Below are 27,976 nucleotides of genomic sequence, written 5' to 3'. Positions count from 1 at the left end.
GGGTGGGGGCCCTAAAATTATCAATGAGGGGGGGACCTACTGTCCCCCCCCGGCCCCCACCCCTGAGCGGCGGGTGGGGGCCCTAAAATTATCAATAAGGGGGGGACCTACTGTCCCCCCCCCGGCCCCCACCCCTGTGCGGCGGGTGGGGGCCCTAAAATTATCGATAAGGGGGGGGGGCCTACTGTCCCCCCCCCGGCCCCCACCCCTGAGCGGCGGGTGGGGGCCCTACAATTATCAATAAGGGGGGGACCTACTGTCCCCCCCCCCCGGCCCCCACCCCTGAGCGGCGGGTGGGGGCCCTACAATTATCAATAAGGGGGGGACCTACTGTCCCCCCCCCCGGCCCCCACCCCTTTGCGGCGGGTGGGGGCCCTAAAATTATCAATGAGGGGGGGACCTACTGTCCCCCCCGGGCCCCCACCCCTGAGCGGTGGGTGGGGGCCCTAAAATTATCGATAAGGGGGGGGACCTACTGCCCCCCCCTGGCCCCCACCCCTGAGCGGCGGGTGGGGGCCCTAAAATTATCAATGAGGGGGGGACCTACTGTCCCCCCCCGGCCCCCACCCCTGAGCGGTGGGTGGGGGCCCTAAAATTATCGATAAGGGGGGGACCTACTTTCCCCCCCGGCCCCCACCCCTGTGCGGCGGGTGGGGGCCCTAAAATTATCAATGAGGGGGGGACCTACTGTCCCCCCCCCGGCCCCCACCCCTGAGCGGTGGGTGGGGGCCCTAAAATTATCAATAAGGGGGGACCTACTGTCCCCCCCGGCCCCCACCCCTGAGCGGTGGGTGGGGGCCCTAAATACAAAGGGGGGGGGGGACCCTAGTTAACCCTCCCCCCCCCCAAAAAAAATTATCTCCCTACCTACCCCCCTCACCCTAAAAATAATGAGGGGGGACCATTAACTAAAAACCTGTAAAAAAGAAAAAATGAGATAAAATCAACTTACCATTCGATGTTTTCTTTCTTCTAAAATCTTCTTTCTTCAGCCCCAAAAAAGGCCAAATAAAAATCCATAATAACCGACGCAATTAAAAAAAAAAAAAAAAACGAGCGCAAAAAAAAATAATCCATCTTCACCCATGGAGGGCTCCGCGCAGACTGAGCTCCGCAGGGCGGGGGAAGGCTTATAAAGCCTTGCCCCGCCCTGCAATTAGGCTAAGAACACTCTGATTGGTGGGTTTGAGCCAATCAGAGTGCTCTTTGTCATTTTACAAGCGTGGGAAAGTTCTTTGGAATTTTCCCACGCTTGTAAAATGACACAGAGCACTGTGATTGGATGGGTTTCAAGCCATCCAATCACAGTGCTCTGTGTCATTTTACAAGCGTGGGAAAGTTCTTTGGAATTTTCCCACGCTTGTAAAATGACACAGAGCACTGTGATTGGATGGGTTTCAAGCCATCCAATCACAGTTCTCTGTGTCATTTTACAAGCGTGGGAAAGTTCTTTGGAATTTTCCCACGCTTGTAAAATGACACAGAGCACTGTGATTGGATGGGTTTCAAGCCATCCAATCACAGTGCTCTGTGTCATTTTACAAGCGTGGGAAAGTTCTTTGGAATTTTCCCACGCTTGTAAAATGACACAGAGCACTGTGATTGGATGGCTTGAAATCCATCCAATCACAGTGCTCTGTGTCATTTTACAAGCGTGGGAAAATTCCAAAGAACTTTCCCACGCTTGTAAAATGACAAAGAGCACTCTGATTGGTTTTTGGGGGGGGGGAGGGTTAACTAGGGTCCCCCCCCCTTTGTATTTAGGGCCCCCACCCACCGCTCAGGGGTGGGGGCCGGGGGGGACAGTAGGTCCCCCCTTATTGATAATTTTAGGGCCCCCACCCACCGCTCAGGGGTGGGGGCCGGGGGGGACAGTAGGTCCCCCCTTATTGATAATTTTAGGGCCCCCACCCACCGCTCAGGGGTGGGGGCCGGGGGGGGACAATAGGTCCCCCCCTTATTGATCATTTTAGGGCCCCCACCCGCCGCACAGGGGTGGGGGCCGGGGGGGGGACAGTAGGTCCCCCCCTTATTGATCATTTTAGGGCCCCCACCCGCCGCACAGGGGTGGGGGCCGGGGGGGGGACAGTAGGTCCCCCCCTTATCGATAATTTTAGGGCCCCCACCCACCGCTCAGGGGTGGGGGCCGGGGGGGGGGACAATAGGTCCCCCCCTTATTGATAATTTTAGGGCCCCCACCCGCCGCACAGTGGTGGGGGCCGGGGAAGGAGAGTAGGTCCCTGTGGGTTCGGGCTTCAGCTGTCAGCTGAAGCTGAAGCTGTCAGCTGAAGCCACGCCCACAGCAGTGCTGACAGGCTGTCAGCACACAAAGCGCGTTCACAGTGCTTTGTGTGCTGATAGCCCGTCTGATGCATTCACCCAGAATGCATCGGACGAGAGGCCTTTTTAGGGCCTCTGAACTCGGAAGTCCCTCTGGTGGCCGTCTGATTGACTGCAACAAGAGGTGTTCCAAGCTTCCAATGTAAACACTGCATTTTCTCAGAAAATACAGTGCTTACAAGAAAAAGGCTCCGGGTAGCTGTAGCACTCACCTGAACAACCTCATTAAGCTGAAGTTGTTCAGGTGACTATAGTGTCCCTTTAATAATGATAAAAGCATACACAATTAACTCCCACCCAACTTTTGAACATTGGCACTAAACTCACATTAACTAGGATAAGCATTGGATGTGTATAAACCCTTTCAGATTCCTATCAAATTTTCCTGAAGAAGCAAACAGTTAATTTCCATAAGGCATTGAACAAGACTAAGCTAAGTGTGCCACTTTTCTATATACATTTAACAATTCAGAATGTATCCCTTATACTCTAGTATCTAGTAAAACCTATGGTATATAGACTTGGGTCAGGTTTTAGTAAACCACTATACTGGAGCCTATACAAAGAACGGAGAATGTAACAACACATGATTAATTTCAACGTTTTTTAATTTTAATTTTTATTGTATGCAATGCTGCTTCTAGATAGAGGTCTCTATAAAATAGCAATTTCTTCGTTCCACCATGGCCTATAAAATCCTGATTCCTATAATCTGATGATTGGGAAGGGCAAGGAGGTCATTGTGTCAAGTTTAAGGGCATTAGTTATCTTGACCATATTTTCTCAGATATTATCAGAAGCACTGCATATAGATGTTGGGCGTTGTCACATTTTGGAGGTTCTGCATATAAATTACCCCAACAATGTGCACACAAAAAACTCCTAAACCAGGTTTTGTCCAAATTTCCTTGGCAACAAAACAGTCCAAGAATCACAGTGCACAAACAATCCTAACCTAGATTTAATCTAGGTTTGAATATTCCAAACCTAAAACGTTATACTAGAGCAGCACACTATCGACACGCACTAAACTGGATAAAAGGTTCGGGACAATTCACAGTAGCACACATAGAGGCACAAGTAAGTCCTGGAGTGGCACTCTCTCGATTCCTCCACACCCCATACACCTCTCTTCCAGAAGAAGCACAAGAAAATTCTCTAATAGCTATTAAAACATGGAAGTTGGTGAGACAGCTACTAGGACTCTGATGACAATACATATTTATTCCCTTTTTAAGTAACCCTCGCTTCCAGGATGGAGAAGCTGAATAGCCATATAGTTTTGGGGCAACTGCAAGTTTGTGTCACGTTTAAGGGCATTTGTCACCTTGGCCATGTTTTCTCAGATATTATCAAATGCACAGAATATAGATGTTGGGCCATGTCACATTTTGAGCATTTTGCAGCTTCTGCATTTAAATTACCCGAACAACGTTCACATGTAAGACTCCTAAACCTGCTTTTCTCCAAATTTGTTGGCAGCAAAACCGTCCAAGAGTCATAGTGCAAAAACTAGCTCAACCTAAAATGTAGCCCAGGTTTGGATATTCCAGACCTAAAACATTATAGTTTAGCAGCACACTATTGATACGCACTAAACTGGATAAAAAAACGTTCGGGACAATTCACCGCAGTACAAATAGAAGCACAAGTAAGTCCTGGAATGGCACTCTCGCAATTCATTTATTCCAGTGCTGCTCAAAACACCCAAAATATGGGGGGTCTTTTCCCAACACACTCATTGTGAGAATGAAAGGTACTGCAATGTACCCCACCATTTACCCTACTTTGTGTGTGATGTATAGGGATGTACCACTAACCCTCTACAATAACATCTCACTCCTTCTACTTTCAATCAGACTGCAGAGTAGGAGTTAAAATCCACTGCATGTTGACTGCAGAAACCTAAATGTGGTCACCTTTCCACATCTTCCGCACCATTGTAACTCTGTGCTTTACGGAAACAAACATGATAAAGGGTTAATATAGGATATAAGAAAGATAATAGTAATAGAAATAAGGAAAGAAATGCATGAAAGAATAAGCAGGAAAAGACAGGAAAAAAACTGGAAAATAAAAATGTAAACTAAGAAAACAAAAAAGAAAAATTTTTGATGTGTGTCTCGTAATACAGAAGGAAAGGAAAGAGCAATAAGGAAGGAAAGAAAGGAACGGGGAAAGGATTCATATGGCAAAGAGAGCACCTTGTCCTTGGGTGGATTGATTTGTTTTGTATAAACTGCAAGTTATTTTTATGTAAATGACAAACCGTACATAATAGTTGCACCCTGGCACGAGGCATGACTTCCATTGTGCCATTCTGCGGAGATGAAAACAGGAAGGTCACTTCATTAGAAGCATTATTTTTCTTACATAGAAAGCATTTTCTACATAGGAAGCAGTTTAGATTTTTTGTGCCCCATTCACTACGTATGAAAAAGGAACGGAATAATATTTGTTATTAAGTTACCGTGTGTGCAAAACATCTCCCGCTTTTGTTCTTTTTAAGTCTTAGCTTGCAATTTTACCCGCCCTACTTCCTGGTTACCTCATGTGCTGTCGGAAACTTGCAAGACACTCAGCTACCTTTAATATAAAATGGTCAACGTGTATGAATCCAAGCAGCATGACCACGTCAGTGATTTGAAGTGGTCATGGTGCCTGGAGTCTGGATATGCAGTGTTTTGCTATGAATATAAAGTTTAACTCCTCTGCTGCTGGAAGCTCTTCTCCATCTTTGGCAGCTTCATGCTGGTGACAGGTGTCCAACTTTGACAACCCCCCCAACCCCATTCTCCCCCACTCATGACTTCCTCTCAGCCGTACATCCCTCCATCCCTCCCTATGCAGCCAGTGGGGGTGATGTCAGCAGAGGAGGATTGGGCTACCGGGAGAATTTAGCCCTCATGCTAGAACTGAGGTAAGTTTCGATAGTTTTAGATAGGAAGAGTTTAAATCACTGGACATATTGGGAGCCTTTAAAAGAGCTGCGGGCTCTGTACATTCCGATGTAGTGATTGTGGTGCAGAAGGCTGCGGGTGCTGTCCCAATGATTCTTGTGCTGTCCCCAGGCATCCACACTGTCCCCTGCAATATTATCCATATTTTAGGTCAATGGGAAAAGTGCTATTCTTTCAGCAGAGTAAACCCTTTCTCTGCTAAGAGAATCCAGGCCTATACTTGACATAAAGAAATAATGTTGCATAATGTACATAGGTTTTAGAAAATATTTCTTCCCTTTCCTATTAATTTACCCCTCCTGTGATCAGTGGCATATACCATAATACTAGTGCAGGGATAGGCAACCTTTGGCACTCCAGATGTTGTAGACTACATCTCCCATAATGCTCTTACACCTATAATGCTGGCAAAGCATCATGGGAGATGTGATCTCCAACATCTGGTGTGTCAGAGGTTACCTACTCCTGTACCAGTGTAATTATTCAGTTTATTGTGATTCCTTTATGTGATGAATGAATATTAATTTTTTTATTGCCTCTATGTACCCTGCATTTAAATCATTGCATCTGTCAGATGTGTATTGTGTGTTAACCCTACATGTGCTTTGATTGCATGCTTTCTATTTCAATTCATGGCTTTAATTATAAGAATTATATGTCAGTAAGGGGTGCTTATCACCAAAACAAAAATAGCCAGCAGAACTACTCCCAGAGGCTACTAGCTAATTATTCCAATTAATTAAATGAAAACCAGTCAGCAGGGGGGATGTAGATTGCATGTGATCAATATAGTCCCTTATAGACGCATGAATTTCAATTAATATATGGCAATAAAAAAACTACCACAGATCGGGTTGGACACCATCAGTTTTACATAGATAAAGTACTACCTGCCTTGATAATGGGACCGTAAACCCTGCCCCTATATTTCTTAAAGGTTTTAGACTTGAGCCTCAATTTAATATGTTTGGACATGCCTTTTAAATTATTTAATATTGTTGGACACATTTTTTAAATATATATTTTTTTAAATAGTAAAATATAAAAAAAATGTATAAATGTATAAAAATATTACTATATGAAATACTATTAATATAATCAAAGTATTAAGATATTACATTATTAAAATGTTTTTTTTAAATATTAAACCATTTTAAAGGTTTATCCCAAAAAATATAAAATCTGGGCCTTGGTTTCCAAAACCTGAGTTGCCCGGCCTTAAAATGAAGTGTGGTGGATGTGGCACTTCTATAATAATTTGTGATGGAAAATGTATCAGATGTAGATGGATTACTTTTATTAAGTGTTCCTGTGAAAAAAAAAAAAAACACAAAATGCTGTATAAAGAATATACACCACTTCTTTAACCAGTTTGCCCCGGGGGCTGCGAATATTTTTCGCACAAGGCCCCTTTATTCCTAAGGCCGCCCAAACTACAACTCCTGTGATGCTGTTCCAGCCTAAATCAGTTAAAGTATTACGAGAATTGTAATTCTGCAAAAACTAAAATTCTACCTGTTGGTTACCCACCCCTGTTATATAGTTCTGAAGTCAACAGAACACTTGTAGGCCTACCTACTATAATTTCAGGAATCCATTTTATTATGATTTATTTCTCTTGCCTTTCAGGTTTCATGGTATAATTTCTCGGGAGCAGGCGGACGAGTTGCTGTGCAATATGGAAGGAGCGTACCTCATTAGAGAGAGTCAGAGACAATCCGGCTGCTACACGTTGGCCCTCAGGTAGAAAATGCAAACTGCATTTCTAATCACAGAGACGGCAGCTCAGTAGTTATTTGAAAGTGTGCTTTCCAGCCAATTCACATATTGATTTTATTCTGTTCCAGTAATTGTCTCTTCAGATGAAATGGAAAATATATGCTTCTCATCCTTGGTTATTTTCACCATTTTTTAATATCTTGTTTGTTTAGCATGTATTGATCGTTGGGAAAGTAATTTTCAGAAAGAAATTATGTGACTTGAATTAAGATATTTAAATTAATTATGGAGGGAGGAACATTTGAACGGTTATTAGTTAAGGAACACTCTAGGTACCATAACAACTTCATCTCAATTAAGTCCTTATTGTACTTGGAGGTTTCAGGCTCCATCTTACCATTCATAAACGGCTTAATCACAAAGTGCTCTCAACAACCTGATCACTCTTCCTGCTCTTCTGGCATCAGATTCAATGTAAAAAAACTTTCACTTGGCGCTGATGACCTGTAACTGGCCCTCCAATGAGAAAAATACATTAAAATGGATCTGGGTCTAAAGGTTCTCTTTGGCTGACACTCTCAGCCAATGACCCGACCACAGCAGACAGCAGTGGGCACCCGACAGACCCCATGTATATTTTTGAACCTTTCTCAAATGGTTTGACGAATTACCTTAGTAGGTAGCCAGGGGACTCCTGGCACTATAACCATTACAGTGGGCTGTAGTGGTTTTGGTTCTTGGAGTTTACCTTTAAAATCAGAGAATCTGAGGCAATGCTTTTTTTTTTACTCTGCCTCAGGTAGTGGAAGCATTGTGTATTATTTGACTCTTAGTTGTGTTGGCTTTTAATGTACATGCTTTTCCAACATTTTTTTTACAGCAATATACAAAGCAGACCCGCACTGCATAGATGCCCATTAATCATTTATTGCTTTGTTGTTTAAAAAGCAAGCAGAATCTGGAGCGAGCTCACAAAAACATTGCTATGATACAGAGTAGAATCCCTTATGTATTAACATAGGCTGCAGGAGAGTGTGTTGGCTGGGCTCTTATATTTTTAAACAAGTGCTAAGTAAATGGAATTGTATAAGCCCATGAACCCAGACTGGCTGCATTAATTCTTGTCAGTAACACTTACACACTAGAAGTGGTATTTAGGCATATACTGGTCTCAGAAGACTGTTATTCCAAAGATGGAAAATCACTCCTTGATGGTAGTATAAAAAATTTATTAAATGTGACAAAGTAAATAAAATCAAACAAAATAAAACAAATATGAATCCCACAGGGGCCCAACCCTACGCGTTTCGTCTGGTAATCCGGACTTCCTCAGGGGTAACGTCTGTTAAGTCCTCAATGTGAAATCAATCTGATGGTTTCTTTGGTATCCACTTCTTTTTGAATCCCGCTAGCCACTCCTCTTTCTATCCGCGGGCCAATCCGATGTTGTAAACCGCGGCTGTGAATCATCACTCCGGGATTATATGACGTCATACGTTCGTACGAGTGAACGTATGCGTATGCGTTCCATCTATGCGAGGACTCGTACAGTTCTTGCGACTCATTGCTCGCATTGAGTTAGTTCATTCGTCTCTTATACGCTCATAAAAAACAGTGTTGCAAAAAATGGCAAAGAAATAATGTTACAAGAATTAAAACCAGAAGATATTTGTATTTCAAACATTCTTTTAGACATGCTCTACCAGTGTTTCAAAAATACTAATCCTTTATCCTCTAAATTAATAAAGGATTGTTAAAACTCATACTCTCAAAGGAATTTAATTCCTATAAGACAAAGTTAGATTACAGAGGCATATTCAAAATTAGAAGAGACGGGGGGGGGGGGGGGGGGGGAGGGGGTGCGGAGCCAGCGCCTGCACGAGCTGGACGCATATCGGAACAGCTCTGTGCACTAAATCTGCAAAACCGACAGTTAGCAGATTCCGAACCTGCCACTGAGACCCAAAAGTACCAGCACGTAGCCCCAGATATGGGGAAGAAAACGAAGAAACTCCGGGCGGACCCGGGATCGGGCTCCCGCAATATCGGAGACTTCCTCCACACGGCACCGCGGCTCGGCACAGCCAAAATGGCGGCGGCTGAGGCCTGCACACCAACCTCATCGGATGATGACGACGCCCTCGCTGATTTTTATCCGCCATCCCGGCCACACACAGGGCCACACACAGGGTCACCAACTGCCGATCTGGCAGACTCTGCACCAGCGACCAAGTCTAACATCAAGGCCTTAATGGTCGAAATCAAAGCCATGTTCCAGGCAGACATGGCCCCGATCAGGGAGGCGGTGGCCAAACTCACTGACAAAGTGAAGGCAGTGGAAGAGGACTTAGAAGGCACCAAATTGGCTCAATCGGCCACTGACGCCGCCATCAGCGCCCTACAAAAGCAATGCGCAGACCAGCAGGGGCAAATCGCTTCAATGGAGGACAGAGCTAGAGCCCACAACCTCAGAATCCGGGGGATCCCGGAAACAGTTGCCGGAGCGTAGCTCCCACACTACTGCCGGAGGCTCATCGCCACACTGCTGCTGCCCAAACAGGCTAAGCAGGTTGCGGTGGAATCCTGCTTTCGCCTTCCCAAGGCCCCCAACGCAGTCCACGAAGCACCTAAAGACGTCCTGCTGAAAATGTCTAGAGACTCTGACCGCGGAGCAATCATGGCAGCGGTGAGGGACTCCGCAACTGTGTCCTTTGAGGGGGCACAGCTGATATTCTACCGGGATTTATCCAGACATACGCTCCTCTGGCGAAGAAACCTCAAGCCAGTCACCCAGCTACTACAAGAGCATGCGATCCCCTACCGGTGGGGCACACGCCGGATCCTGGTCGACAAGGCCGGCACACTGCATAAGCTGACATCCCTCCTGGAAGCACCAGCATTCCTCCGGCTCCTCGGAATACCAGCAGAGAAGGTGCCAAGGATGGACCACCCGAAATGGACAGTCGAGGGCATCACTCCCTTTGTACCCAGGAAAGGGGGATGTGAGCAACCCACTTGAAATCCGCACCTGCTGACACATCTACAACTGGCCCGCACTTAGCGTGGCCCACATGACTGTTGGTCACAAAGACCCACCGCAGAGAGAACCTTCCTCTAATACAGGACTTCACTGGCTCCGCGAGCTATAAGAGTAGCCCACTGTTATGTTTTATTACCCCCCCTACACATTGTGTGCAACGAACGGCAGCCGTCACTAACCCACCTACAAGCCCTATGCACATACGGCCCACACCCTAAGCCTCACCCTAGGTTATATTATATAAGCGAGTAAAGTTGCCAGCAGAGGCTACCCAGCTAACCACCCCTGCCCGCCTTAGCAGAGCACAAAGCACACAGAGAGATCGACAAGCGATAAGGCGCTTCAAGATCCCAAGATAGCTACCCTCATGAAAGCACACTGACCTAACATACTCTGTCCAAACAGAGGGAACCCCTGGCATCATAAATTAAAAAAAGAGTTGCATACTGCTATGAAACCCCCAGTTCTTGATATATATGTATGGATGTGTACCTATACGTTTCATATGTCTTGTTATCTTTTGGCGAATACTCGCAAAAATAGAGAATAAAAAAAAAAAAATTAGAAGAGACATACAATTTTAGCATAAAAAGAAGCGGATACCAAAGAAACCATCAGATTGATTTCACATTGAGGACTTAACAGACGTTACCCCTGAGGAAGTCCGGATTACCGGACGAAACGCGTAGGGATGGGCCCCTGTGGGATTCATATTTGTTTTATTTTGTTTGATTTTATTTACTTTGTCACATTTAATAATTTTTTTATGCTACCATCAAGGAGTGATTTTCCATCTTTGGAATAACAGCCTTCTGAGACCAGTATATGCCTGAATACCACTTCTAGTGTGTAAGTGTTACTTAATCTAACGCAATAGATGGTCTTTTAAATCTGCACTTATTGTTATATAATTTTTGTTTCCCACATGCCCTCTTTTGGAGTTTGAAGAATTCATATCAGCTCTATACCATCTTTATAAATTTTGACATGCCTACAATCAACTACTGTATTTTTCGCTCCATAAGACGCACTTTTTTCCCCCACAAAAGTGAGGGGAAATGTCTGTGCGTCTTATGGAGCGAATGTGAAGCTTTACTTACCTGTCTTGTAGCGTGGGACGGCTTAACAGCGCGCACCACGGTACTGGAACTTCAATTTCAGGTTCTGGTTTCCGGAGGGACTGAAAGGAAGTGCGCACTCAGTGTGCACACTTCCTTTCAGTCCCGCCGGAAACCGGAACCTGAAATTGACATTCCTCTACCGCGGTGCGCGCTGTGAAGCCGGCCCACGCTATAAGACAAGTAAGTAATTGGGGGACACTATGGGACGAGGGGAGGGGCACTATGGGACAAGGGGAGGGGGGCACTATGGGACGAGGGGAGGGGGACACTATGGGGCACTATGAGGGGAGGGGGCACTATGGGACGAGGGGAGGGGGACACTATGGGGCACTATGAGGGGAGGGGGCACTATGGGATGAGGGGAGGGGGACACTATGGGACAAGGGGAGGGGAGGGGGACACTATGGGAGGGAAAGTGCACTATGGGACAAGGGGAGGGGGGAGAACACTATGGGAAAGGGGGAGAACACTATGGGATGAGGGGAGGCGGGAACACTATGGGATGAGAACACTATTGGACAAGGGGAGGAGGGGGTTAAAGAACACAATGGGACAGGGGAGGAGGGGTTAAAAATCACTATGGGACATGGGAGGAGGGGTTGAAATCACTATGGGACAAAGGAGGGGGGGGGGGTAAAAATCACCATGGGACAGGGGAGGGGGGTTTAAAGATCACTATGGGACAGGGGAGGGGGGTTAAAGATCATTATGGAACAGGAGATGGGAGAGGGTGGTAAGGAACGCTATGGGACAGGGGAGAAAAAAAATATTCTGAACAAACTTTCCCATAGTAAGAAACACTATGGGACCGTTTGTTCAGAATATTTTTTTTTCTGGGTTTCCTCCTCTAAAAACTAGGTGCGTCTTATGGTGTGGTGCGTCTTATGAAGCGAAAAATACGGTAATTTGTGTGAGTGCAACCTTGAATCATAAATGTAGATTGGTTTTGATATACTACCCTATGAGTTGTTTTATTTTCCCCTTCTGTAGATATTTTTTCTGTTTGTATTTTCTGTGAGGACTGGGAGGAGTCCTTTATTGTCTACATTGTGGGAGATACATATAGGTAAATTGTCCTATATATATTTTATTCACCTATTGGTGTATGTTTGTTCCACTTTAAAGGGTACACACCATATAGTCTTTACATATACATTTGATCATTTGGCAAAACTAACGGCATACCACACAACACTGGACAAGAAGTGAGAAGGTGAAAAGGGGACGGCGGACCAATAATGCCATTGTGTCACTTGGTCTGCCCAAAGGGGCTGGATCCATCCAAAAGGGAGTGGGTCAGTCCGAACACCTGGCTGCCTGCCAATCAAATACAGAAAAATAAGTCCTACGCTCAGATTCCCACTACTCCTGGATGGCAGCTATGACCATAGTACACATCAGCCCCAATACATACAATAAAATCCAAAGAAAAGAGTTACTTGGGCACTATCCCAAATCCCTATGCATATTTAGATACATTTAGGTTTTTAGTACCACTCTCATGGCCATTAGATGTTAGCCCACCTGCCACGTCAAGGCAGACCTCTTAGGTGAGTCCTACAATAACAATCTAATCAGACAGAAATTGGTATTTTTCTAAACCCCTACATACTTATTAACCCTTAATAAGTAACACATGGGATGGGTGGCAGCATTGTAACATAGCTGTGGGATACAAAAGTGAATACAAATAGACAACAAGTCCTGCGCTCAAACAGCCACTACGCCTGGGCGGCAGCACTGACCATAATACACATCAGCCCAAATACATACAATAAAAACCAAAGAAAAGAGTTACCTGCTCACTAGCCCAAATGCCCATATTTAAAATCACTGGAGATTTGGTAACTAGTAACTTTAATGGCCATTAGACGTAAGCTCCCCTGCCACGTTAAGGCAAACCCTTTTAGGGGAGTCCTACACTAACAATTCTTCCTTTAGCTTCAGGTAGAAAAAAAATCTCTATTGGGATAGTGCGGAAATAACTTTTTGGGTTTTTTTTTTTGCCTGCCAATCAAGCAGGCCAGCCATCGTTATTTACATTTTACATAACATGGTATAGTAATAGAGAAGCTTGTTGAATTGGGATTGGGGGGGCGATGAAATGTTACACTCCAAACTAGTCCAAACCTCAGGTTGTATTTTGTCATCCCAAAACCCAAACAGGTATTTGTTGTGCTTCACCTGTTCCATTTCTTGATAAATAACTTTGCTTCTGTTAAGTGAACTCTTTTGTGACAGTCACAGTCAGTGCTATCCATTATAGTGTGAATTTTGGGGTATCCGATAGATGTAATTAGTATTTCATACTGAAGGTTAAAATAGCTGTCCATTCTGTGATAATGTGTGCATACTTCCAAATAACACCCAGTCCTTCCTAGATTGAGTGATTTGGTTGTTCGAGTATCTGCCCCATGAGTTGAGCTGATTTTGCATATTAGTAAGATGAGTCTATAGTCATTGGTTTGATTATTTTTCTTCCATATTTATAGTCTTCTCTGCATTTCTATCCTTCTTTTCTCTCCGGTTTCCACTGTCTAATTCAGGCATCTCAAACTCACATCCCCTCCATCCCCAATGTTGCTAAACTACAACTCCCATGATCCTCTGGCCATCTAGTGCATTCAAAGTATTCTGAGAGTGGTAGATCATCCACATCTGTGAGGCCAGAGTTAGAGAAATTAACATCGTTATTCAGTAAACTGTTAATCGTTGGAAATTAAAAATTTTAAGTCAAATTAGCAGAATTCTAAACATTCTCACATCCTCCTTTTTCTGTTTTCAGTTTGGCCTTTTTTTGGCCTAAAATTTGCAATCAAGTTTGAATTTTCTTTAAATTCCCAACTATTAGCATTTTGTGAGCAGAAGCATGCTCGTCTCCTTCGTCTCAGGGCAGCAGCCATCTTGAAGGAGTAGGAGGAACATATTGGGTGTATATACCTTTTTATCTGAATACATTTAGCTTTTATACCTTCAAACATTTGGTGGTGTTTGTGGGATCACAATGTATAGTTGAAATATTCTGCACCAACCAATACATAGACTACATTTTATACTTAGCTGAAACTTCCCTTGTTATTTGTTTTTCTTGAAAATCTATAGGCTATATCGTTATGTTCCAATAGGGATACCAATAAAATATGAACCAAAGAAAGCATTATTTTCAAACATTTTCCTTATCCAACAGAACGATCTCTCATCCAATGCAAAATAAAATGTGGCAATATATCTTGATATAAATCTACAATTGTGCATCCTCTGCTTTGGTCTCTTTTGTAGGATCCATTAGTATGATAGATACAATCCTTCTGGAAATTCTTCCGCTGTATTAGATTTTTTTTATTAATAATCATCCACAAATTTTTATCTTGAGAGCTCATGGTATCCTGTCTCATTCTCATCACTTCTGGTTTAGATTTGGTCACCAGACGTTAAACTACAGACTTTTCTATGATGGGAAGCACTTTGTGGGAGAGAAGAGATTTGAATCGATCCATGATTTGGTAACAGACGGCCTTATAACATTGTACATAGAGACAAAAGCTGCTGAGTATATTGCAAAAATGACAAAAAATCCCATTTACGAACAAGTTGGATACACGTCTTTACTGAAAGAGAAGGTCACGAGGAGACTAAGCAGGACGAAAAATACATCAAAGAAAACGCAGCTATCACGTGAAGCAAATTCCTCTGTGGAAAAGGTACATAAATATAGAATTGTATAAGTGTGACAAAAAATGTTTTAGAATAATGTTTATGTTTGTAACGAGTTAGAGCAATTTATATATATTCTTGAAAATAGACTTGTTTACATTTTGATAGTTTTCCTGTGGAAACAAATCTAGAGGTATAACTGCAGGCTATGTAAAACAAATACTGCTGAATATATATACGAAAACATTTTGCGAGTGTTGTACGTGCTACTAATATAAAAAAAATGTGCTGTATACACCACATGCTTAAACCCTCAATAGAGCACATAAAACACAAACTATTACTGGAATATAATATGGCCGCACAAAAGAATGTAACTAGTTCACCACTGCGAGAAGTAAATACATTTATGCACATTTCTCTAAGTAGGTTTGTTAACATGTAATGCCGATAAAATTCAACATCCCATAAATAGTGTACACTGTTTCAAAACCAAAGTTGTGACCAAATGCACGAGGTAAGTGGTCCCTAAGGTAGGTGGAGCAGAACATTGATAGCTATATTTTAGCTAGTATTATGTACATTCTATGTGATAGTGTCTGGAACATTTTGCCTTCTGATTAAATATTCATGGAAAGCAAGAGAACGACAAAGACATAGAGTGAGATAAGCAGCAAATTAAAACATTTATTCAATAAGATATCCTGCCTTACATTAAATATAAGAAGACCACTCCCCGGTTGTAATGTACGGAGAGTACATTTTAAACATGGCGGCTTGCTGTTTGTTTGTGGAAATAGTGGCCTTACCTGGGGAACGACGTGCTTATTTTATATGATGATTGGATATCTTATTGAGCAAATATACGATTTATATAGCTTCATTTTTTGTCCTCTTCTTCTTTGGAAGGCAAGATGTTCCCAGCACTACCTCAGAAGATTGATAGAATAAAAGCTTAATTTGAGCATATTTTAGTTCCAACAAAGTGAGGGGACACTTAGCTCAGTTATTTGGTCACAGACAGTGTAAACTATATATACAAGTACCATATGGGAAGAATCCTGCATATCTAAACATATTATTTCCTGCCACAGTGTGTACAGTTATAAATGTTTTTTTTTTGATCTGCCCAGTGCCATGTTCAGGATGTTTTTGGAGACACTTTGTGCAGAGCCACTCTTCTAGACTGTTTTTTAATTTTATTTTTTTTAAAAATAGGGTTAGTGATGGGATAGTCTTTGACCTCAGTGATTAAAAACTAAATGAAGGCACTGTATGTATTTAGAGGGAGAGGAGACCAATTTAAATTGGGCATTTCATAGAAGGCCTGATTATAACAACACAGATTGATAACATGTAAAACTCAATTCTTACTTTTATATTATTCCGTCCAGTGATATGTACAGAATGCCAGCTTTCATACTATTTAATAACAGACATATTGCTAAATAATTGGTGAGTTGTATCTAAATAACCAGAGCTAGTTGTGGAATTTTTATGGTGGAGATTTTCTTTACCCACAATTGCGGGTGATGATTTTAGCGAAATATAGCTATTAATGGATAACAAGTAGACCCAACTAGAGCAGGTTAAATTAAGTTTACAAATCAATCTGTAAATGGATAGCTGCAGTTTAAGCATGTATTGTGTTATTGCTGTGGATTTCGGTTATCTACACCTTTACACACCGCACATTACTGTGAGTTTTATTGTTGTTGTGTGCTGCAGGTCACTAAAGTAATAATTCAAAGCAGGGTCACTCTGATGTGTCGCACTGAGTTGTGTGCTGTAGGCCATTCTGTTGCTGTGTTGCATTGTGTTGTGTGCTATAGGTCACTCTGTTGCTGTGTAGCACTGAGTTGTGTGCTGTAGGTCACTAAGTTATAATTCAAAGCAGGGTCACTCTGATGTGTCGCATTGTGTTGTGTGCTGTAGGCCACTCTGTTGCTGTGTTGCATTGTGTTGTGTGCTATAGGTCACTCTGTTGCTGTGTAGCACTGAGTTGTGTGCTGTAGGTCACTCTGTTGCTGTGTCACACTGAGTTGTGTGCTGTAGGTCAGTCTGTTGCTGTGTCACCCTGAGTTGTGTGCTCTAGGTCACTCTGTTGCTGTGTTGCATTGTGTTGTGTGCTATAGGTCAGTCTGTTGCTGTGTCACACTGAGTTGTGTGCTGTAGGTCACTCTGTTGCTGTGTCACACAGAGTTGTGTGCTGTAGGCCACTCTGTTGCTGTGTTGCATTGAGTTGTGTGCTATAGGTCACTCTGATGTGTAGCGCTGTGTTGCGTGCTGTAGGTCACTATGTTGCTGTGTTGCGTGCTGCAGGTCACTCTGTTGCTGTGTTGCATTGTGTTTTGTGCTGTAGGTCACTATGTTGCTGTGCTGCACTGTTTGGCCTTAAATTTGAAATCCAGTTCAAATTCTCACTTTAGTGAATAACCCTGCATGTTGCTGTGTTGCATTGTGTTGTGTGGTGCAGTTCATTGTTGCCCTATGTTGCTGTGTTGAATTGTGTGTGTGTGTGTGTGTGTGATACAGTTTTTTGTTGGCCTTTGTTGCTGTGCTGCATTGTGTTGTGTGCTGCAGTTCGTTGCTGCCCTGTGTTGCATTGTGTTGTGTGCTGCAGTTCGTTGTTGGCCTGTGTTGCTGTGCTGCATTGTTTTGTGTGCTGCAGTTCGTTGTTGGCCTGTGTTGCTGTGTTGCATTGTGTTGTGTGCTGCAGTTCGTTGTTGGCCTGTGTTGCTGTGTTGCATTGTGTTGTGTGCTGCAGTTCATTGTTGGCCTTTGTTGCTGTGCTGCATTGTGTTGTGTGGTGCAGTTTGTTGTTGGCCTGTGTCGTTGCACTGCATTGTGTTGTGTGCTTCAGTTCGTTGTTGGCCTGTGTTGCTGTGTTGCATTGTGTTGTGTACTGCAGTTCGTTGTTGGCCTTTGTTGCTGTGCTTTGTGCTGCAGATCATTGAGTTACAATGTTGTGCTGCAGTTAGTTAACCTTTATGAGATTATGTAAAAGACGACTCAGAGAAGTGACACAGTTCATGGATTTCACAGGCAATTTGAGTTTTTCTATCTCTGACCTTCATTGACAAACACATTACAGGTCACCTCAGTCATCGCAGAGGTTCTTTTCCCTTTGGGTAGGTTAATGTAAGTGTCATTGAAGCACTAATGAGGATGTGAATGTGGAGATGTGACTGTAATGAGTGTGTTGCCTGAGGTCCCCTGTCTTGATGGGACGTCATTTTATTGTAATTAATAAAGTAGATGTGAGTACTGCATGCACCCATGGACTAGTTACACAACCAGATGCCTTTCCCAGATGACCCAGGAAGACAGCCAGCGGGTGACGATATGTTTTAACTCTTACACAGCGATACAGCAGTCCCCTCGGAGCCATGCTACTAAATAGTTAACAGTAACTATGAATGTAACTGAAGCTAATATCAGACAGAAAATAGATTATTCTCTGATTATAATAGATTTCAATATTGTTCAATGGGAAAAATATACATTGTGAGGAGCCTTGCTCACCAGAGCTTACAATCTAGGCACTAGAATGCATGCTCAACTGCATAGCATAGCAAGTAATGCAATCATGTTTGCAACTTAAAAATAATTATCCCATTATGGTAGTGGAGTCTTAAAACAGAAGGTTGTAAAATTAGGAGAAAGTGTCAGGAAAAAACTCTCATTAATGTAAAGCACCCTCCAAATAAGTAAACTACTTTTTATTGTATTGGTTATGGTGCTTTGAAGCTGTCCCTGAATATGCACCTTTTTAATTGTCACCTGAATTCTCATCTTTGCCTTGAAAGTGAGAAAGGTTAGCATGGTTAGCTAGATGTGACCATATTATGGGGTCAGGTGGAGGTGGAGAGTGTAGCGTGCAATTACTTGGACAGGCAAGTTAAACGTTAAACCACACGTTTCCTCCTGTAAGGTCATTTGGTGGGCTTCTTATACATGAGAGTTTCATAAATTGCAGATGTTATAAAAGTCCACTGCAGTGGTTATAGTGGACCACCCACACATTTTTCAGTGCTGGATACAGATAGAAAGGGTAAAATAGCAAAATCTACTGTAGCTGACACATAGACCGACACAGACTGATTTCAGAGACCTAGTTGCAAGCTTGTAATTCAGCAGAGAGGGGCAGGTGATACATAATGTAAATGCAGAGCATGTAGCAAACTAATAGCACACACAGTGTGTCGGCTAGATTGTGGATACTGTGGGGATTGGAGAGTTGAGAATAGTGGAGATTGAGAAGCATCCATAGAGAGATGTATTTTCACTGAGTGTTTGACGGTGGGAGGGAGAGCGAGGAAGAGTTTGTGAATGTGTTTTGCAGAGATGTGGGGCAGAAGTGTCTTGTAAATGTGGAAGAGATCATTTGTAGAGAGGTGGAGTGTAGGGGATGAGTAGAGAGGTGTCTTTATAATATAAATATATATATATGTGGGAGTAGATTTCTTGAATTCATTTCATGCTTAGCTGAATAGGGATCAAGTGGAGGGCCTTAAAGAAATGACCAGCAGGAGATGGAAGTCAAATATGTTTCATAAGGGACAATAAGTAGGGCTTGGAGTAATCAAGGCAGTAGAATAAATTAGAGTATTGTGGTTTCTTGCATTCCTTATTTGGGATGTAACCGTCAGGTGTGAGTAACACCTGCAGGGTGCAGAATACAAAACATTCCTTTGTTGGAGGACCATTAAAGGGCTACTAAAGCACCCAGGCCACATCATCTTAATGAATTGGTCTGGCTGCAATGGCAATGTAAAACATTGCTGTTTGGTAGATATATCAATGTTATGATTGCAGGATAAAAACATGTCTAGTACCTGTCTTCTGACCGCTACTGGAGGTGCATCGCTGAATAACCAAGCCAGACTTATTCAATGAAATACTGCTCATAGAGAGCATTTGATTGCACAGGGTGTTGGTTTGCCATGCATGTGACTAGCCTCCCAATGCCTCCCTATGGCAACATAGCCAATCTGGCAAATAGCAATTTACAAAAACAGAAATTGGCAAATCTTATGTTTGACCCTGTAACGTAAGGGGTACTGTTGTACTTGTGAGACATTACTCAGTGGCAGTTTATGTGTAAAAAGACAAACAAACTAATATAAATGCTAATTTTGGCTAGGGTTTGGGACTGAGTGGCTACTAAAAATGACTGGACATACCCCATTTTGAATACCCTGGGTTGTCTACATTTGAAAATGGTATGCCATGATGGGGTTAATTTTCATTCATGGGCTGCTATATGGTCTCAAAGACCTACATTTGACCCCTGTAAGTTTGCAAAAACCCATAAAACCTGTACATTGGGGGCACTGTTGTACTCAGGAGATGTTGCTGAACACATATTGGGGTGTTCGTTGTCAGTAACACATAATAAGAACTGAGAATCAATGCCTAAAGTACAATGTGAGAGAAAAATAACAACAAAATTACTACCCAAAAGTTTGACAAAGGCTAGTGGTAGAATTAGTGCATGGAAAGTGTTAGAATACCACCATTTGAAATACCCTAGGGTGTCTACTTTTCAAAAATATATGGTTTGATGGGGGTAAATTACATTGGCCGGCTTCAAAAATGTCCCAAATAGGACATGGGTGCATGATGGCCAGCTGTGAAAATTCCAAGTTGGAGAACTGGAATGCGCACTCTCCAAATAAGGTCTTTTAGCCCCCAGAGAACCCAACACACCTGTACATGGGTGGTATCACTGTACTCAGGAGATGTTGCTGAACACATAGCACCGAGTGATCTAAACTACAAAGCACATGCATCCCTGTATGGTTGTGGTATTCAAAGCATCTATAACATTATCTTTAGAAGCAGAGCGATGTACATACATTTGAGAAGTAGGTCTTTCTAGCATGAGGGGGCATGGCTAAGCAGGCAGGCTTATCGTGCCTCATTCTGCAAAACATTTTCTTTTTTTTAAAGCAAAACAATAAAGATTTTAGCATGCAAAAACAATACCTACATGAAGATCAATAAAGTTGTATTGGGGTCCAGAGTGTTCTTGTAACATTGATAGAGATCAGGAAGTAGAGGAAGGGAAGATGTTTCGTTCAATAATAGGTAGGTTACATTTTAGGTAATGTTGCCGTGTCCTTGTAGTAATGGGAGAAAGACAGTGGCTGATGAGAGGTGACTATGGGTGTGACCTGCATATTATTAATCCTGTAATTATTCATATTTAAATTCACATCCATTCAATTATACAGAACTTACTAAATACACCATGTCTCAAAGAATACATTACGACTGGATTAAAACAAACATATTCTGCAACATATAGAAATAAATAACAGAACACATCACTGACCTCTAGTGGTTGTTTAGTAAATAATAATTGAGCCAAAGGTTCTAAAATGTTGCAGTAGTCTGTGGATAAAATGAATACTATGAAAGCTTTGTGGCTTTATACCATCACATACAGCATACATTCACACTTCATTTTGAGTCATTTGCTGTCACATCAGCATAAACAACAAAAAAATAAGTATATGTTTACAATTTAGGAAAAGTGTAAGTGTCCATCAGGTAAATGTAGCACTGCATGATCGGGAAGTTAAAAGTATACTGATCTGACAGAATCTGAGATCTGTCTGTGTTTTCAGAGTTTTGCAAAAAGTGTTCTGAAACTGCTCATCTGCAAAACATCAGTTGGTCTAAGTATCCTTATAAAGAATTGGTCCTTAAGGGGTTAAACACTCTGTAGTTGCAGTGTAATCTTTAAAATGTCAGTGCTAGAAATGGATTTAGGAATAGTTAACTCTTAAGTTATGTGGACTAGTAAGGTTAGGGGTACTTAGGGAACCAGCTAAGATAGTGTAAATGGTTTCTGTACTCAACAGAATGTCCAATGTCCACAAACATTAGTGGGTACGTAACCATATACTCCATAGTGATTTTAAAGCCGGGTACACTATGGGACTTTGGAGAATTGCTATTACTAAACATGCCTATCCATTTTTAACTGCAACATGTAAAGTGACTGATAATAAGAGTCAAATCAGTCAAGTTGTACATAGCTTTCATGCAGGCTTTTAAACTTAATGAGGATTCCCTTGTGCTCTGGGTTGAGTCTTAAAGAAACACTATATGGTCAGGAACACAAACATGTCATTCCTGACCCTATATTGTTAAAAACCACGATCTATAAATATAGTAAAATCTTACTTTTATTGCAGTCTGCTGCTGTTGGCTTTGTCCCTGATCTGCCTGCTTGGCTGACATCATAAGAAATGATTCTGCGATCCAATCGTAATGCTTTCCCATAGGATTGGCTGAGACTGTCAAGGAGGCAGATCAGGGCAGAGCCAGCACAAGCCAAACACAGCCCTGGCCAATCAGCATTTCCTCATAGAGATGCATTGAAAAAATGCATCTCTATGAGGAAAGTTCAGTGTCTCAATGCAGAGGGTGAGGATACTGATTGTCAGTACTGCACAGGAAGCACCACTAGCAGCCTTCTGAGGAGTGGCCATTGGAATTATATCTAGGCTGTAATGTAAACACTGCATTTTCTCTGAAAAAACTGTTTACAGCAAAAAGCCTGAAGGTACAGATTCTTCTTACCAGAACAAATTCAATAAGCTGTAGTTGTTTTGGTGACTACAGTGTCCCTTTTAGGTATTCTGACCCTCCTAAATGGCAAACTTTAATGAGCATTCAAAGAGGCAATCTATGGTCCTGGTTTGGCCAGCTGAGTCAGCAGACAGATGGCACTTTAATCGATACCCTCAAGTTGAAGTAGTCTTTGATTAATATTGATGGCAGGGCATCATTCATAGAGAGTGAAGTGCCACAAGAGCTCGTTAGGTACCTGGATCAACTAACAAATTAGTGTATACATTCACACACAGTTCATTTGGTACATCAGCCAGCAGCTTAAACGGAGATGTATATCAGCTACATTGGCTGTTGCTTCATGCTGTTACTAAGGCGTAATGCTGTTTACATGTAGCAGGCAATTCATGCTCGGATGCACACTTACAATAACAATATTACGGTGTTAACCATTTCTTCAGACTGATACTGTGCGATGTTTGATACAGCTGAAAGATGATGTATTGAAAGAACACTAACATAGCACACAATCACTAACTGGACCAATCTCTGCATTCTGATCCATTTAAATATACCAAGCTTATTTGTAAATAAGATTTGGCATATAACTGGCAATTTAATGTATTAACTAGTAGGCTATTGTAAACTACCACCCATCCTCAAACTTTGCTTCCTCCTTATTACTTTTATCCTACTGACTATATACAAGTGAAAATAATCCTGTAACATTCTGAACATCCCTAACACTCGCTAAGCCTTGCAGTGCATGTCACTGAATCTGAGTTCTTGGCTCTCTGGGCATTTGTCAGCAAAAGACAGCAAACAACGGCGAACATGGATTTAGTGCTGGGCATCTTCCTGTTACAGTAAGGATGGCATCCTAAAGGACATGAACAATGAGTTACCAGAAGTAATAGCATTAATCACTACAACAAAGTGTCTCCTTCTGCCTATAAACCGTTTGACTTGAAACTAGCGTATTTTCTTCCTAAATCGCCTCTTGTGCATCCTGCTATTCTGGGACCCCAGAGGAAATGGTATATAATAACTAGTTGGTTTCTGCCCATGGACAGGATAGCCTCCAAAAGGGCAAATAAGTAACCAACCGCACTGTTATTACTTGTTGGAAGTATAGATGACAGATCTCTTGTTACACAACTGCTTTATATACACAAACGGACTCCTTTCATATCCTGTAGCTCTATCGCCCCGAGTATTGGGGTAATATATTATATCTGCCCTAGTTGGGGTAGTTATTTACTGCTGTCAGCTTCAACAAACGTTGTTCCTGAGTAATTTAGGTTTAGAGGGTGAGCCTATTAACCCTATAGTGCCAGGAAAACAGCTTTGTTTTCCAGACACTATAGGATCCCTTTAAATCCCTTTAAATCCTCTAATTGATACAAAGTGAAAAGATCCATTTTAACTAAAGCACATGAGCACTAATAGTTCATTATTTTGGTATTTCAAAGTTACATAACTTTATTTAGTATGTGAATAGGTCACATGATGATAAATGAACCATGTCTTCTTGAACGTCGTCCAGGCATTCCTGAGATGCAGAACACAATGACGGTGCTGTCTATTCTACCATTAGTGAACTCTTAACAGGTGTTTTATACTCAGATTACTGTAAGCATTTAATTGTATTATTAGTCACCCCCAGCAGTCTGAACAGACAACAATGAGCTTATATCATCAGTTCCTTATTCAGCTGCTGCTCTGTAAGGATGTACAATGTGCTAAATAAATTATATTTCAGTCCACAAAGAACTGTGGCACGTTGCCATATAATACATAGCTGTTAAAAGCACAATTATTATTTTCTTTTTAATTTTGGGGGATCTCTATAACCTTTCTTAATCCAGACTGGACAGCTGAAATTGTTTCCATCCTATATTAGTGATTATATTATATTATATGAGTGAGGAATATTTGGGTTGTATTAGTAATTATGAGTGGGTCTTATCTGTAGAATGCACAGTTTCCTTGTGTGCAAATCTTACAGGCTCTGTGCTATTTTACTCCAGAAGTATTTATTCCTTACTGGGTCTGTGAACTCTGAGAGAGATTGAATATTTTGGAATGCTTACTAGTAATCTAGCCTTTATGTCCCCATCTCTTCTCCTTTCTCCTCTCCACTATGGTATCACTTTAGTTGGAAACCATCACTATTTCTTAACGTATGTAAACATTGATTTAGTAGGGGGCATTAACAGCTCGAACTGCTACTGAAATTAGGTACATTTGGCAGTTAGCTTAAAGGACCACTATAGGCACCCAGACCACTTCAGCTCAAGGAAGTGGTCTGTGTGCCAGGTCCCCCTGGTTTTAACCTTGCAGCTGAAAACATAGCAGTTTCAGAGAAACTGCTAACTTTTCATTGAGGGTTAATCCAGCCTCTAGTGGCTGTCTCCCTGACAGTCACTAGAGGCACTTCCACGGTTCTCAGTGTGAAAATCACAGTAAGAAGACGCTGGACGTCCATAGGAAAGCATTGAGTAATGCTTTCATATGGGCTGTGTGAATGCGCACACGGCTCTTGCTGCTCATGCGCATTCGCCGCTGACGTCGGCAGGGGGAGGAGAGGTCACCAGCGCACTGGATTAAGGTTAGTGGCTGAAGGGGTTTAACCCTTCAGCCCAGCAGGAGGGGGGGACCTAATAACCCTATAGTGCCAGGAAAACAAGTTTGTTTTCCTGGCACTATAGTGCTCCTTTAAAGACCCATAATATTCACTATCACTTATGACAGATTAGTTTACGAACATACCTGAGCACATCCCAGCACATCTATTTCTGTATCACAAGTGCTAATAATCCACAACACTAGGAAAATAACAGACGTAAGACTGTCAATTGTAGCTGCAAACAACACCTTGACAGTGCTTGCAGCTATATATAGAAAAACGAGCCCCCAAAAAATATGCTCACAAATCTTACAGACATCTTTGTCCATATATTAAATAAATAAAAACAAAAATCCACAGATCTCACTGCTCATTCTCCACCCCATGACCTGCAGGATTTGGGGAGATATATGTTTATTTGGGAGTGAGGGGGCGGTCAATTTTACCCCCTTTCATTATTGATAGGGCTAAGAGATACCCAGTGGTCTAACCTTTAAAGGCGAACTTTGGAAAACTCCTTCAGTGCCAAAATACGGTAATACTCTTTCCAATGACTATGTATCTCCATGCCTCTAGCCACTTCCAGTTAATGTATGGTCTTACCTAACACCCTTACACTAATATTTTTAGTGATGAAGGTCCAAAAATTCTAAAAAATAAATTAACCTTTTAAAAACCCAAATCCTGTTTATCTACCGAAATCTAGCTTAAAGGGACACTGTAGGCACCCAGACCACTTCTGCCCATTGGAGTGGTCTGGGTGCCAACTCCCACTACCCTTAACCCTGCAACTGCAATAATTACCTTGCAGGGTTAACTCCTCCTGTAGTGGCTGTCTACTAGAGGGCACTTTCTGTTTTTTAGCACAGGTTTCCTGTGCTAGAGCATCTCTGGATGTCCTCCCGCTGTGTGAGGACCTCCAGCGTCGCTCAATTCCCCATAGGAAAGGATTAAAAGCATTTTGAATGCTTACCTATGGAGAGCTCTAATGCGTGTGCGCGGCATTGCCACGCATGCGCATTAGGTCTCTTCAGCCGGCGGGCGGGATCAGTCTCGCCCACCGGCTGACGTAAGGAAGAGGAGGAGCGACAGCAAGCAGAAACCACTGCCGAGGGACATCGGAGGGGGTCTCAGGTAAGGGACTGAAGGGGTTTTTACCCCTTCAGCAACCGGGAAACCACACTGATAACAATAAAAATAAATATTCCAACAGGCTGAAAGACTCTTGGAAGCTCCTTTTGCATGGAGACACTGAACTTTCCTCATAGAGATGCATAGATTAAATGCATTTTTATGAGGAGATGCTGATTGGCCAGGGCTGTGTTTGTCTTGCGCTGGCTCTGCCCCTGATCTGCCTCTTTGATAGTCTCAGCCAATCCTATGAGAAAGCATTGTGATTGGCTCACAGAATCACTTTTTATGTAGTCAGCCAAGCAGGCAGATCAGGGACAGAGCCAGCAGCGTCAGTCTTGACTAAAAGTAAGATTATACTATATTTAGGAAGGCAACCGAGGGGCAGGGGGGCGGGGCAGGCTGGGCTAAATGGTGGGTTTAACACTATAGGGTAAGGAATACATGTTTGTGTTCCTGACCCTATAGTGTTGCTTTAATAAGTGTTCAAGGTCTGTAAGGCTTCTATAGATTGACATCTCTAAGTGGAGCCCACCGGTCAATTGGGCTAGAACAGGGGTTCTCAACCCAGTCCTCAAGGACCCCCTACCAGTCCAGGATTTAGGTATAACCTGGGTGTGTCTAAGGTATTTAGAAAAAGAAAAAGACTCTAAGGTGTTTTTTTTCTTCTTTTTCTAAACACCTTAGACTGGTAGGGGGTCCTTGAGGACTGGGTTGAGAACCCCTGGGCTAGAAGGTGAAGCTGGATATTTCTTTTATTTTTTTTTAGCCACAATTTATATATTTCCCATCTTTACTTTTGCAATCATTGATTTATATTTTTTATTTTAATTAGTTGCATAGCAATATATAAAATATTTGGGCCACCACCTCACTGTTAAATAGAAGAGTGCTGGGGCAAGCAGAGCCATATATTAACATTGGTGCAGGTTAGGAACTTGGGTACATCTAGCCATGTTGGGAGATTTATTTTAGAGTTCACTTTTACGGGAATAGAGACTGGGAGGCCGTTAGAGTGGACGTTCCCTGGTTTTGCCCCATATCGAAGGAGTTAACCTCAATTACTAGCCAACTCCTGGTTGGCCCATATATAAGCAAGATCTGTGTTATTTTGTGTGGAAACACGTTGCTTAGCATCCTAGCATTACTAATTAAATGTTTCCATGTCAGTGGCCAGTGATGGTATAATTTTAGAATACTTAGAAAGACTATTTGTCTTGTTTTATTAAGGACAGTACTGTATTCTGTATGTATCTACACTGTTTATGGCTTCTCTCTGTCCTATATTTAGGGCAATCTTCTACTTTCCAATAAACAAAACTCATCTTGGACGATCCTGAGAGTTTTATTTATTACCAAGCTTCAGAAATAGCAATTCCATCATAAAAAACATGTTGGTCTAGCTTGGGAAAAGCACCATTAATGGCGTGTTCTAGATTTTTGGAAAGTGCAAACAGAACAATTGTGATACATTTCTATGTTCCTTTGATCTAAAACAGCTTCACCGTCATACAATTGTGCATAGCAATGAACAGCTTGACAAGTGATTAAAAGGAACAGTCTCATTTTAAAAAAATGAATACATTTATGTTTAACCTTAGTATGTTCCTTTATGCCTTTAGATTATGACTCTCGTAAAAGGGCACTGTGACCATCTGGGGAGTTTGCAGAATTTGCAATAACCCGCAATGGTAACATCATCACTGGGAGCCCGTTGGCCGTGGGGGCAGTTAAAGGTGAGTTTTACTCCCAGTACTCTTCAGCTCCTATGGCAGCCACGGAATCCTCCACAGAT

General features: G+C 42.3%; 1 protein-coding gene across 1 annotated transcript in view; it reads left to right on the top strand.

Annotated features, from left to right (window-relative positions):
• CHN2 (chimerin 2) overlaps positions 1-27,976 on the top strand; it is a 292,215-nt gene that overhangs the window by 142,797 nt on the left and 121,442 nt on the right. The window contains exons 5-6 of the mRNA XM_063452328.1: positions 6,930-7,043; positions 14,596-14,881. Of these exons, the coding sequence (XP_063308398.1) occupies positions 6,930-7,043; positions 14,596-14,881 (400 nt within the window). The remainder of the gene's footprint in view (positions 1-6,929; positions 7,044-14,595; positions 14,882-27,976) is intronic.

This window comes from Pelobates fuscus, chromosome 4 (assembly GCF_036172605.1).
Source record: "Pelobates fuscus isolate aPelFus1 chromosome 4, aPelFus1.pri, whole genome shotgun sequence".
NCBI classification, from domain to species: domain Eukaryota; kingdom Metazoa; phylum Chordata; class Amphibia; order Anura; family Pelobatidae; genus Pelobates; species Pelobates fuscus.
Note: the sequence above shows the minus strand (reverse complement) of the source record. Positions and strands in the feature narration are given on the sequence as shown.